Below are 14,696 nucleotides of genomic sequence, written 5' to 3' on the forward strand. Positions count from 1 at the left end.
CAAAGGAGGCAAGAATACACATTGGAGAAAAGACAGTCTCTTCAATAAGTGGTGCTGGGAAAACTGGACAGCTACATGTAAAAGAATGAAATTAGAACACTCCCTAACACCATACACAAAAATAAACTCAAAATGGATTAAAGACCTAAATGTAAGGCCAGATATTATAAAACTCTTAGAGGAAAACATAGGCAGAACACTCTTTGACATAAATTGCATCAATATCTTTTTGGATCCACCTCCTAGAGTAATGAAACTAAAAACAAAAATAAAGAAATGGGGTCTAATTAAACTTAAAAGCTTCTGAACAGCAAAGGAAACCATAAACAAAACAAAAAGACAACCCACAAAATGGGAGAAAATATTTGCAAACAAAGTGACCAACAAGAAATTAATCTCCAAAATATATAAACAGCTCATGCAGCTCGATATCAAAAAAACAAACAACCTAATCAAAAATGGGCAGAAGATCTAAATAGACATTTCTCCAAAGAAGACATACATGGCCAAAAAAGCACATAAAAAGATGCTCAACCTCACTAATTATCAGAGAAATGCAAATCAAAACTATAACGACATATCACCTCACACCTGTCAGAATGGCCATCATCAAAAATCTACAAACAATAAATGCTAGAGAGGGTGTGGAGAAAAGGGAACCCTCCTACACTGTTGGTTGAAATGTAAACTGGTACCACCACTATGGAGGACAGTATGGAGGTTCCTTAACAAACTAAAAAAATAAAACTACCATATGATCTAGCAATCCCACTCCTGGGCATATATCCACAGAAAACCATGATTTGAAAGGATACATATACCCCAATGTTCACTGCAGCACTATTTATAATAGGCAAGACATGGAAACAACCTAAATGTCCATCAACAGATGAATGGATAAAGAAGATGTGGTGCATATACACAATGGAATATAGCCACAAAAAAGAATGAAATAATGCCATTTGTAGCAACATGGATGGACCTAGAGACTGTCATACTAAGTGAAGTAAGTCAGACAGAAAGACAAATATCATATGGTATCACTCATATGTGGAGGCTAATTTAAAAAATGATACAAATAAACTTATTTGCAAAACAGAAACAGACTCACTGATTTCAAAAACAAATTTATGGTTACCAAAGGGGAAATGTGGGAGGGAGGGATAAATTAGGAGCTTGGGATTAACATACACACACACTACTATATCTAAAATACATAACCAACAAGGACCTACTGTATAGCACAGGGAACTCTATTCAATATTGTAATAACGTACATGGGTGAAGATTCTGAAAAAGAATGAATATATGTATATGTATAACTGAATCACTCTGCTGTACACCTGAAACTAACAAAACACTGTAAATCAACTATACTTCAGTAAAATTTAAAAAATAAAAAATAAATAATATTAAAATGAGGTATTTCAATTAATTTGAAACCAAACACAGTTTCCAATAGCAGACAGTACAAAAGATAACATCACCCCTCATTTGAACTATAAAATCTCAAACTTTTGGATTATTTATTTCTTCAAATTATAGGCTCTTTATTGTCAAATTCAGAATCCTTTGATATTTTCTTAAAACAGATGAAATTTGCTTTCTTCCCTCAGGGAAATGCCAGACTACAGTATATCTGAGAAATACCATTAAATTAGTTTAATTACTTCATGTTGACTTGATAAGTCACTGCTCTTTAATGCAAAAACTGCCACTTGTAATTAATGACTCTTCGTACTGCTTCAATTGATCAAATGTCTAATACACATAAAACATTGAAAGAAATTCTGTATATCTTACAGCAATTCAGTAGCGAAGTCTTGTCCCAGGGGTATGTAAATCTGAAGTACAAGAAACCTCTGGATCAGTCCAACTAAAACGAGAGGGGGAAAATATACATTTATATGTCCAAACCATTTATATGTATATATAAACAAAACAATCACATGTCATCAACAAGCTGAAGCTTTTATCATTTCAGTAATACAGAGAACTGCAACGGCACTACCCCTGAGTTACAATCTCATTATAAAAGCAAAAAAAAATGATGAACTCAAATCAAACTCTAACAACAAATGCTGTCTTTTAAAGTCGCATCTGTGGGCTTGGTGAAATTTTAATGAAAATTTACAAAATAATAATTTTTTATTTACTATTTTTATTAGGTTGCAAGAAAGTGCACACATTCAATAGACACATATAAAATTGAACTACGGACTCTCATTAAGGCAGTTATAAAAGCATGTGGCAATTATTTTAACTGTACTTAACTGTACTTAACAACTGAATGAAAAACAATAGATCAAAAAAACAGTTCTAATTATGACAACTGCAGCTGAAGGTTTGATGAGCTATATCTAGTTCATATGGTTTTAAATGTGTCTAAAATGAGATAGATGAACATATTTTCAGTTATAGTACCTTTTGCTAATTTAATATATTTTTGATTAAGTTAATGCTCACAAATTAAGACCTGATAGTTTTTATTCCCCATCACCAGCTTCACCTGGATTAAAAAAATATTTGGAGAAAGACCTATGGTACTTTTGATAACTGAAGTCTACAACTGCTTCAAAAATCAACTGATTTCACATTACCTCTTCAGACCCATTCACTTAATTCCCTTCCTCTTAGCTTTTGAACTTTTGCTTGATCTCTCAATTATGATGCTCTTAATAAACGTTTTAGTATCACTTCCTCCTAAAACATGACTTCTAGGAACTTTTTTCCCAATGTGAGACACTGGGTAGGAAATGGAAATGTCGATATATCTGTGAACCTCTCCTACAAATCTAACAGTACAGGCCAATATGTGGAGAAAGGCCTCAAGGAAGGCAACTGGTCTAACATGCACGTTATTTTCTGTTTATTCCAACTTAGTAGACTTAACAAATTTAAGTCTTTTAAAGTAACAGTACATGTTTGGGTAGTCTATATATAAAGATCTTCTGGTTTAGAATTCCTATGGTAAAATGTTTTACAACATTCCTGAACAACTTAAACAGTTCCTATATTTTACCCCAAATCTAGTTTTGAAACAAAACCATATTTGACCAAATGTGCTTAACATTTTAAAAATCAAACATACAAAGGTAACTTTCACTTAAAATACTAAGCTTATAAACGGCTGCAAAGAGCCAACAGCAGAGTAAGCAACATAATGGAAATAGGGGTAACAGCCTCTGAACTTAGAAAATTCTCTAGGAATCAGATTCTACCATATTTATGGGAAAAGCCAACAAGACAAACAGAGTTCTGGATTACAAAACCAAAATGAGATACCAAAATGAGGCCAACTTAAATAAACCACCGTTAATCAATCTCTCTCTCTCTTGCATCTTCCATTGATTGGACCTACAGTATTTTTCCATTGCACAAAGGCCCCCATAAATAGAGCTGAGAGAGCACTGGGATAAATGAAGTCACTCTTTACAAAAGGTCCCTAATTTATGTCACAAATCTCACTGAATCAGCACTGTTCTCTTCAAACACAAAGAGCTACACATATAGGGCATTTTTGTATGAACACTTTTAGATATGAAAGATGTTTGCCCCCCAAAAGAGAGCTTTGTAACTCAACTCTCTCACGTATAGAAGCCCTGGTTTCCAAAAGGCTTCACTTCTAAGATTAAAATAAGTACAATACCATATGGTGATCATCTGACAAAGAAAAAAGTACATTAATAACATTTGACATACACTGATCCTGTGTGTCAGAAATGCTAAATAAACTCTACAGTAACATTTTTTCCCCAGTGGCCTAGTAAATATAAACTGACTCCTCATGTCTACATGATATTTAAAATTTGAATTTAAAATCTACATTTAAAATGCTGAATGTGAAACTATTGTTAGTCAAAAACGCCCATCAAGTACATAAAATTCATAAAAATTCACTCCTTTAACTGAAATATCCAGGTTTCTGCAGTTTTATAATCTCTTCTCTGCCTGAGACAGAAACTACCTCTATGTTTTAAGGGGTCAGATCCTTTCTTCTTTCGAATATTTTAAGACACATTTATCTGGTAAAACACCATTAGATTTTTAAACAGTGGTTTTTACAGTTGTTTCATTACACAAATGACAGTTGTATATATATACCTCAATATACATTTTGCAAGTGTTACACTGTCCAAAGAGTTGGGAGTAGACCACAGTACAGTAATCCTTTATAAGTGACCTGATAAATCATGACTGAAGATATTTCCTGGTTCTATCACAGCCCCAGCACAAACAGCACACTAAAGTGCACCTTTCCCACTGCAACACAGAGAACAATTATCCTTTCATCACGTGTTATTCCATATACCTTGGGCAAATCAGAAAACCTGTTTGGGACTTTTTATTCTTCATGTGTAAAACTGAGTTGATAATTTAGGTTTACCCCTCACAGAATCATTTGTGTAGATTAAATTAGATCTATCATTTAATAAAGATTCACTGAACATATACTATATGCAAGACTCAGTGTTGAAGCTCAAGACTCAGTGTTGAATAAGACAGGCATGGTCTTATTCTAGTACCCTCTTAGAACTTATATACTAGTTCCATGAAGGAGAAGGTCAGGGTGCTATGAAAGCATATAATCCTGGGTCCTTGAGAGGAAGAGGACGATGAGTGAAGGTTTTCTTGAAGAAGTAACATTGGAATTCAGCTGGGAAGAATAGCAGGGATTGACTGGGCAAGGAAAATAGGGGTAGAGGAGAGGAATAAATACTGCAGGGAGAGGGAATACTCCATCATGTGATGGAAGAGGCTATAGTAGATTGCATGAACTTAAAGGCCTAAAGGACTGGTAGGAGAGACAGAAGGGGAAAAGTAGCAGGGGATAAGTCTGGCAAATAGCCAGGAACTCAATTATGTGGGGCCTTGAAAGCCATGTGAAGGATACAGGTCATCCTAAAATCAATGGGAAGCCATTCATCCATTCACTCGTTTACTCAACAAAGATTTACTGAATGTCTACTATGTGCCAGGCACTGTTCTAGGTGAACAAAATAGACTAAATTTCTGTGCTGGTAGGCCTTAGTTTCTGGTGATGATGAAAAAAACAATAAAAGAACATAAACAGCATGTTAAATGGTGATAATTACTATAGGAAAAGGGAGAGCAGGGTAAAGGGGATTAAGAATGGGGAAAGGATACAAAGCACAGGTTGTAATTTAAGTATAGATCAGGATGGGTCCTCACTGAGAAGGTGACATTTTATTTGGTAAAGGCCTGAAGAGGGGGAGAGAGTGAGCCATGTAGCTATTTGGGGAACAAAAGCCCTAGGTAGAGGGTGCGGCTTGTGCACCAGAGCTAAGGTGCTAAGGTACCAGGCTATGGTTGAAAGGAGCAAGGAGACCTGTATAGTTTGAGCAGAGTGAAAAAGGAAATAGTAATAGCAGGTAGAGTTAAAGTTAAGTAAAGAGAGTTAAGAGGGCAGCAGATACCACAGGGTCCTAAAGATTTTGGGGTTTTACCCTGAGAGAGATGGACTATTTTCAGCAGAATCACTCTGGCTGATAAGTTGACGACAGACTGTAGGGAGGCAAGTCAGAAACAGGGAGACTAATTAGAAGACTACTGCAATAATCCAAGCATGAGATAATGGTGGCTTGGACCAGGGTGGTAGCAGGGAGGTGGCAAGAAGTAGTCAGACTCTAAACCTAATTTAAAGATAGAGCCAATAAGATTTTCTACATGAAAAAAAGGAAAAAATCAAGCTGATTTAAGAGTTTTTGGTCTGAGCAACTGAAAGACAAATTGCTAACAACTGAGATGGGGCAGTCTGCAGGAAGAGGAAGAAAAATTTCTAGGGTAAAGCTGTCCAAGTATAAATGTCAGCTAAGCAACTGAATATACAAATCTGGAGTTTGGGACGCAAGTCAGAGATGGAAATGTAAGCTAGTATATAACAGAGATGATATTTAAAGCCATGAGGCTAGAGCCCAAAACCAAAGGAGTAAATGTAGTTCAAGGTCAAGAAGGTCAAGGACTGAGTCCAGAGGCATTGCAGCATTAAGTTGTGTTAGGGAGAAGAGGAAGAACCATGAAAGGAGACTAAGAATAAAGACCAGCAAAGTAGGAGGAAAAAAACTATGAGTATGGGCATCCTGGAAGATGAGTGAAGAAAGTACTATATCAAGGAGGAGTGTGTCACCTTTGTCAATGCTGCTGTTAAGTTAAGCAAGATGAGGGCTGAAAACTGGTCATTGGATTCAGGAACAGAGAGAGTACTAGTGACTGTGACAAGAGCAGTATCAGTAGAATAGTGAAGTCAAAGTCACTGAAGGGTTTTAGAAAGAGGAAGTCATAATGAGTTTATTTAAAGAAAAAAAGACCAAAAGTTGGGGCAGGGGGAGGCTGAGAGGAACCTCATAAAGATGACCTCATCCACCAGAGCAGCTGAAACTTAGATCAACACAGGGCTTCAGGGATGCTGATCCCGACAGACACACCATTTGATTCAGATGCCACAGGCAGAGAAAACAATGGTTTCAAACATGAGCCTCAAACAGAAAGTCCCCGGAGAGACCATCCAAATGATAGATGTTTACATGTAACAGAGCTGCTTCTCATTATGGGCAACTGTATATAACATGTTCCAGCATTAATAGCAACATGGATTTATTTATTTAACTGGCTAATGATTTACAAGTCTCATTATCAATGCCAAATGGTTACCAGGAGAAATTATAACCTAAATTGTTATAGTTTCTTAGTACGGCGAGTTTAACAAAATTACTAAACACCAACTATATATGACACACTAAGTTAGGGGTACAAAGTAGATGATGCAAGAGTCCTGCCCTGGAGAAGTACACAATCTGATAACCAGTATCACACCTTCCTTTATTTGATCAGATGCTGAGTTTAAAAAAAAACTTTGACATATTTAGAGATGCTCAAGTACAATTCAGAAATATTGCTATTTAAAGTGAAAAGTTAAAAATACTGAATTTCACTATTAGACTTTCTTCACAGGTACTTAATATAGTAGGAAACACATACAAGGTACCTAATGTCAAGTTGGCATAAATAAAGTGGATGTTTACTCTTAAAATAGGAATACATAATGGTAACTGAACTTAATTTAGAAATGTTAACAGAAAGCCAATTCTCTATTCAAGGCATGCCATTAAATTTAAATTAACCATAACAATGTCACATAGAAGGTCATTTTATACAAGTGAAAATAACTATAAATTCCCATTATCAAAAATTCCAAATAATCTTAAAAACATTGGTGCAGGACAGACTATATAAACTGTTTCATTTGTTACAGGGCTGCACGTGCTACTGAAAAGCCAGATTAATTTTTAATTACAGGGCATTGTGCAAGAAATACATTAAAAGATTCTTCCCTTTCTTCCAATTAAAACTATCATCTTTCCATTTTTAAAAAGCAATTATAACACATTAAATTTGTTTTATTTCTAAAAAGAAACTTAGATAAAAGTGGGAAAGGGGAGCTTCTCTTTAATCACTGAGCATTTCGTAGAGGAGAAATCTTTCTCAGAGCCAACTGAGAAACGTTACTAGAAGTGATTTGATTTTGTCAATAACATCATCATATGCATAGATGCTGACGGCATCATATGGAAGAAGCCAACAGTAAGAAAAAACAAAAGAACACTGGTTTAGAATAAAGTTATGCTCCTGTAAATCAAATATATCTATTTTACAAAGTCAATATTCTTAAAAAAAGATGGACCATGTTTCCTGTTAAAGAATAACCTCCAGTTTCAGACATGTTTCCATGGCTCATCTTAGTTCACTTTATTTATCAGTACAAATTTATGCAGAAATGACAAAAATCTTTGCTATTAAAAAATGCAAACTATGAGGAAATCATGATTTTAAAATGGTAGTAAATTTTAAAAAATTATTTTAACAATGATTACCCCTTCTCTTTGAGGTTCTGTTTCTTATTTTATTTAGAAAGATACCACTTTAAAATAAATCATCTTCCATCTATAATTCCTATGGTTTGGTTTATGTCTTAGAAATCTAAAATATGCATGTAGTAGCTTGAAATAGTAGATAAAACACACAGCCTATAAAAGTTTAGAAAACCGAATTAAAAGGAGAAAATCAGATATCAAGAATAGGTCTTTTCATAGTCCCTGGTACACAACAGGTATTCAATAAATGTTCTTAATGAACGAAGAAGTAAAGAATGAATGTAAAAAAACAGCTGGTTACCTACATTTGCTAAGTCATAATAGTTAAATATTGGATACACTTAATGAAAATATGATTAAGCATTTTGATAAATTATATTTCTTAAATCACATCAGTGTACACAAAGCCTAATTTGGTAGCAGAGCCTTGAATTTTAACCCCAGTGTGGCCAAAAACTGGGCTTCTGATCATAAATTTAGGTGATCTCTCAGGGTTCCTTCTGCTTTAGACCCTCTGATCCTCATTTCCAAAGTAGATAAGAATTGAAGTCTATTTTGGGGGTTTTTGTTAAATCACGTATTCATATCTTTACTCATTAGATACTAATATTTCTAAAGGTATATAAGTTGATATCTTACTAAATAATGCCTTATATAGCATTTTACATAAATTTTTTTTCTCACAAATTGATTTACGATAATTTAGGAACTCATGGTCTCTTGATGAGGAACCAACCTCAGTGTGTTCATCTGTAAAAGAGCTATTGTGAGGACTGAAAAAATTAAAAAATATGAAATGCTTAGAAAGTCATTGGCACACAGTAAGTGCTTAATAAATATCATTACTAGTCTAATTAATTGAATAATCTTCTAAATCTTCTTTAACATATAAGTAAATTTCTAATAAACAATGAAGCAGAATCTCTTTTCAAAAGACTGGCATAAAGTTACTCTCTAAATTAAAAAAAATCTTATTACTTTACATCGACAGATGCCAGTAAAAGTCAAACTAATAGGCCTGTTTATGAGACTTAAAAGTGTAATGTTAAGCATCAAATGTTAAGCTTCAATATTAAAAGTCTTACTTACGGATTTGCTTATTCTCCTTTGGTAACTGAATTTTATTTGTTTGGCTGCTGCCTTCCAGGACAAACACAAAACTTTTAACTTCTTTATCAAATTCCTACAGAACAAAAATGAAAACAGTGGTAACTGCATATTTTATTTGACTTCTATTATAAAACTGGAGAAGCAAGCCCACAGAAAAAGCCCTACACTGAAATGACTTAAAATAAGCTCAGGCCTTGATGATACTCTTACACTGAGACTTGCTGGGAACTGGAATATAGAAGCCACCCTTAGCCACTTGGCAAATTCTCTACTGTATCAAGACATTCTTCCTCTAGATGATAAAAAGTTCTCCAACTTCAGGGATTCCCAAGTTACTAATTTAAAGTTTCCAGAGTTTAGTTACCCTTTCCCTCCTTTAACCTATGTGTTTCTGTCTAATAGCATAGGCTGAACATCACTTTCTGTTAACAGTACAATAAGCCATCTAATCTATGTTGTATCCAATTTGGAAGTTCCTTGGTTTCAAGCCATGGCTCATATAGAATTAATCAGTGCCTTATTTTACTAGTCCTCTAACTTGAAGTTCTATACATTATTTACTTAAAATCACTACAAATTAAAGTGTTACAACTAAGGTTACCTAAAAAATGAACAGAAACAAACAAGCTTGGAAATAAAAAACTTACACATGAGAGTCTAATTTCCATCAGTCAAAGTGCTAATGTAAATGGTTATTTTTTTATCTTGGATCAAATTTCCAATCTTTAAGTATAAAGACTCCTTTTTCACAATAAAATATTTCATACATCCTCCCACTCTTCCTTTTTGTATATGTTAAGAAATACATCGTAACTAATGGCTGCTAAGAATTAACATTTAAATAAAATTGTATCATATCCATCACAATAGCATCTCTTATGTCTTCCAAATGAACATACACATCAAGTGTATTATTTCATCTACACACAAGCTGGGCATATACTAAAACCTTTCAACAGCTTACCAAAATCTTGAGCATGGCCACAAATCCTTGTGTAGTCTAGCCCCTGCCCAGTTTTTCAAACCTCATCTCCTGCCTCGCACTCTCCTTCACTCTGAATCCTAGCCTCTGTAGCCTTCTAGCAGTTTCTTAAAAATTCTAAGCTCCTCCAAAGCAAGGACTTTGTACCTGCTTTTCTCATTGTCTGAAATGTGCTTCTCTCTACCAGCTCCACCTGGTGCCTAGTTAGTTCTCAGAGATCAAGTATCATTTCCTCAGGGAAGCCTTACCTAATCTCTCTGCTCTGTATCCTCACAGCCACATTTAACTTTTATTCATAGCAAGAGCTATAAAATTTTGATCAAGTCACTTAACCTTACTATGCCTATAATATAGGCTAAGGGTACCTTGTGAGATACAAGGTTATTGTATGGATTATATAACATGTAATGTGCTGAATCCTATGGCTGGCAAATAGTAAGCACTCAACTAAGAGTAGTTTAAAAAAACTATCCATAGAACAAAGTCCCTAGAAAGGTGTTTTTCTCTCAACTGTACAAGAGAGAAGAGAAAGAGGAAAGAACAGGGAAGGATACAGATTTTTAGATCTGGTAGCAGCAAGATGAGGTAGTTTCTACCTGCTGACATCAGTTTTCCCTGTGAAATGGGGGGTGAGGTCTTCTGGTGAATGAGTGAGGAGGGTCTGTCCTGGGTGTGGGATGGGGATGGGGGTAAGAAGTTAGTGGCTGGAAACCTGAAGATAATGGAGAAAGAACCATTTTAGAGAACAGGAGAACTTCCGGGGCTGTTGACACTGAATTTATAGCATTATCAATCTGAGAGACTATAGATATTTTTCCAAAGGTATTGAGAAGCCCAGATGCAGGCACAGAAAAGAGAGAATCAGGGATTCAGAAATGGTTGGCGTTTGCTAGGCAGGCATGATGAAAGGACAAGGAACAGGGGCATTCGAGGTCTTGAGTGGGCAGTGACTGAAATAATGGAACATGGATTCTGGGCTGGAGAGAAAAGAGTGAAGACAGAATGAGTGAGTAAGTAGGTTAACTAAGTAAATAAATCTAAACACAGGGAGAAAAGTAGAATGGTCAATGGCCTAAGAGTCTCAATTAGGTTGAAGAACAAACACAGTGGGAGTAACTAGGCAAGCAACATTAAGAATCGAAGACTGGACTCAGAGAGGGATGTCTCAAGTTCTCAGTAACTTCAGAGGCCCTGCAATTTTTGATGATAAGGTACAAGGTGTGAGAGTGGGAAAGGCTGCTGAAGTAGAGTGGAAGACGTCATCAGAGATGAAGAAATCAAGAAGCTGAGAAGCCCAGGGTTTGGAGATTTTTCCTCACAGAAACTGAAGTCACCTAAAACAGTGGCAGGACTTGGCATATAGAGATGGGTTATGAGCTGTGTGCCAAGGTCTTCAATGGCCAAGGAGGGGTGTCTGTGAGGGCTGCAGCCAATGATATCATGGAAGGGTTTTGAAGTGAATGAACAGAAAAACCGGTTCTGAAATCTTACCAAGCCCTTCTTGTTATAATCTTTACTCTCATTTCTTTCCAGGATTTAGGTGGCTCTAATTTCTAACACTTACTTTCCAAATCACAGAGGGACTGCCAAGGATCTTCCATTTTGCTCCAGGATTTTTTCCCTGAGCAGTAAAGATTTCAACAAATGCACCTCCCTAGGGAAAAAAAAAATATTAAAAATTAAAGTGAAAGACAATGCTAAGGAGGAAATACTATCCACCACATAGTCTATACCCATTGTTCCAGGCATCTGTAAGTTAAGTAGATTTGAGAGGAAACATTATCCCTCTTATCACTCCTACTTTATATCTTGATTGCATCTAAGCAACAACTGTTCTGATTCAGGTCACCTTGGATTAATGGTTTAAGAAATGTTTTTAAAAGCATGATAAACATTAAATAAACTCCATGCCATACAAACCTTACAGTCTCTCAGTGTAAGGTTCAGTTACTTCACATGTATAGTTCATGCTTACAAAATATTCTATTCAACACACACTAATGGGTTTAAACTCAACTGTCAAGCCAGGCTAATAAAATCTGATAGTTATCTCTGGCTACAAGCTTTTTAGTTACACTAACCTGAGCACCAATACCAGGTTTGCCATTTATTAACTATCTGACTTTGGAGTTACTTAACCTCTTGATTTTCTATCTGTAAAATGGGTTGTTAGATTACATAGGATAGTAAACATAAACCATCACACTCAATAAAGTGTGATGCACAAAGCAAGGGCTCATTAGTACCAGCAATGATCATTCAAAAAAAGGGCAAACTGGATAGTTTAGTACTGGGTCAATAAAAGAAGCCTGGGCTTGGAGAGGGAGTGATTCTTATTTTGAGGATTCCTATAAGATCTTTTTATATATTTAATACAAATTAATTTGGTGATCTATAAAATATGTACCAAAAAAATAGGGAATCATTTCCATAGACATGCTAAGTGTTCCCTATTATAAACCTGGGAACATGGAGGGACATGCTCAGGTAAAAACACTAAACACATTACTGAGTGTCCATATGCTTTAACTATAAGAGAGGAATTAAAGATGATTGTCTCTAAGGAAGAGTTTATTGCAAGAAACTGAAAACCTGAAATGAGAGTAAATATGGTTTTCTTTTATGGTCTGTTAAATTATAAGCAGCACATGAGCAAATCTGTGTGACTTTCATAAAGAATTTCCTGCTTTTAATTTTTCCAAATAATATAAAGATATTTTTGCTTCTGAGTTTTAACAAGTAATCACTTGAAGTTAAGACATTTACCGTCTTCTGTAGACAGTACTATGTGCAAACTGTGTGTGGAATTGAATTACTATAGCTTCTGGGGTCAGGTCATATTTCACTATGAATTTTAAATGTGAGGAAGCTTTTTCTTTTTTTTTTTTTTAAAAGAGAAAAATCCTTATACCTGGTGAGATAGAAAAATACCTCCCCCGCCCCCATTTCTGCTATCACCTGTTTCCCACAGTAGACACCTGCTTTTTTATAACAATATATTTTACCTATATTAAGCAAGAGAAACTCTCTAAAATTGTTCCAACAGATTTAATGACATCAAACGGAATAGAAGAAAGAGAACTGCAGAATACCCTGAGGGCACTCATAAGAAGGCAGGTAGTATTTGATGAAAAGGTAGAAGCAACGAAGAGGTGACCAGTGGAGGACTGCTCCGGCACAGGGACGAAATTGTTCGTAACAGCAGTACTAGGATAGCAGACAGACTGTAAACGGAGAGTGTAACCTCAGGTAGAGGTGGGAGGGGAGGGGAGGAGACTAGGGTCAAGGAAGATCAGGGAGGTGCCCAGTGAAGTGAGGAAAGCAGGAGCGCTTTGGAGACCCTCTAGGATACTCAAAGTGACTGAGGAAGACCCAGAAGCAGTTTCCCTCAGTGTGGTATTTAGACCACCTGCATCAGAATCAAATGGGGAAAGGTGCTATAAAGGTAATTTAACTAGCCCCATCAACAGAGATTCTGATTCACTCTATTTGACGTGAGGCTCAGGAAATCTGTATTTTTACAAGTACTTGTATTTTTACAAGTACTCCAAATGATCTTAATGTACCACAGCCTTTGAGAATCACTGACCCGCCCCCAATTTGGGGGGAAAAGAAAACAGCACACGGCCAAAGTGCTTATTTTCTTTCTTGGCTTAACCCATTCATGCATTCACTCTCTGCTAAATAGCTTCTGTGCCTAAATACCAGTGTGCCTCAGTACTGTTAAAACTCAAGGTTTATGGGTCCTGCCCTTAAGGTTCTGATCCCGGAGATCTGGTTGGGGTTTAAGGCTGCATTTCAGTCAGAAACACAGGGAATCCCTACACCTTGAGAAGCACGGAGCTGGAGAGGGAACGTCAAATCATATGCCCACACGGCAGTTGCTTTCTTTTCTTTCTCTTTTTGGGTCAAGACCACTTATCCATTAGTTCCTTCTTACCCCGAGAAAGACAGTATTACTTGGGGTGGGGGGTTCCTCTTCACCCGGACGTGAGCTATCTCACCGAACAGTACAAAGCTAGACCGGTTGGAGAGCCGTTTCCGGTTACCTGGTACTCATTTTTGAACATTCCCGCCGGGGGCCCGGGGCTTGAGGGGCACCGGAATTCAGGGCTTCCAGAGAGTAGCGTGACCCTGACGGCTGGAAATCGGCGGGCGGGAAGCCAGGGCCCGACGGGCGGGGAAGGGCTTCGTGGTCGGCCCCAACTCGGCCAGGTTCTTCTCCGCCCTTTGTCAGCTCCACCTCGGGCCCCCGACCCGAATCATCGCGACCCCGCCTCCGGGACGCCGGAGTCTGGGAGGGGACAGCTGCCTGGGCGGGCTCCGGGCGGCCCCAGGGGACTGAGCGTGTGCGTAACCTACGTGACAGAGAGCCCAGACGCTGAACCTCCGACAACCGCCCGCCTGCTCACCGGAGAAAAGCTGGCGCGTTCTCGCCGCCGCCCAACCCCGCCCCCGAATCCGCTCGGAAGAGGGCCGAGCGGGGCGTCCGTTCCGACCGCGCCCATTGGCTTCCACGAGGCGCCTGCGCGTGGCGCTGGCCGAGCTTCACGCCGACGGACACGTGAGACTACGCAGTGACGTAGGCGTTGCCCAGGCAACTGACCGTCTTTCGCTCAAAGGGTGGGACGCTGTACCTGTGACCAGCGCCCGCGTTAAGTCGTGACCCGTGTCCGCAAAAAAGCCTAAACTTAACCTGGCTTAAGAGCTAC

General features: G+C 37.5%; 1 protein-coding gene across 2 annotated transcripts in view; it reads right to left on the reverse strand.

The window, feature by feature from the left end:
* CFAP20DC (CFAP20 domain containing) overlaps positions 1-14,477 on the reverse strand; it is a 349,870-nt gene extending 335,393 nt beyond the window's left edge. For both annotated transcript variants that reach the window (XM_060022783.1, XM_060022784.1), the window contains exons 1-4: positions 14,034-14,477; positions 11,549-11,638; positions 8,982-9,075; positions 1,804-1,876 (exon numbers count right to left, since the gene is read on the reverse strand). In XM_060022783.1, coding sequence (XP_059878766.1) covers positions 1,804-1,876; positions 8,982-9,075; positions 11,549-11,638; positions 14,034-14,054 — 278 coding nt within the window. In that variant the 5' untranslated portion in view covers positions 14,055-14,477. The remainder of the gene's footprint in view (positions 1-1,803; positions 1,877-8,981; positions 9,076-11,548; positions 11,639-14,033) is intronic.
* Positions 14,478-14,696: the final 219 nt, after the last annotated feature.

Source organism: Delphinus delphis, chromosome 10, assembly GCF_949987515.2.
Source record: "Delphinus delphis chromosome 10, mDelDel1.2, whole genome shotgun sequence".
Classification (NCBI taxonomy): domain Eukaryota; kingdom Metazoa; phylum Chordata; class Mammalia; order Artiodactyla; family Delphinidae; genus Delphinus; species Delphinus delphis.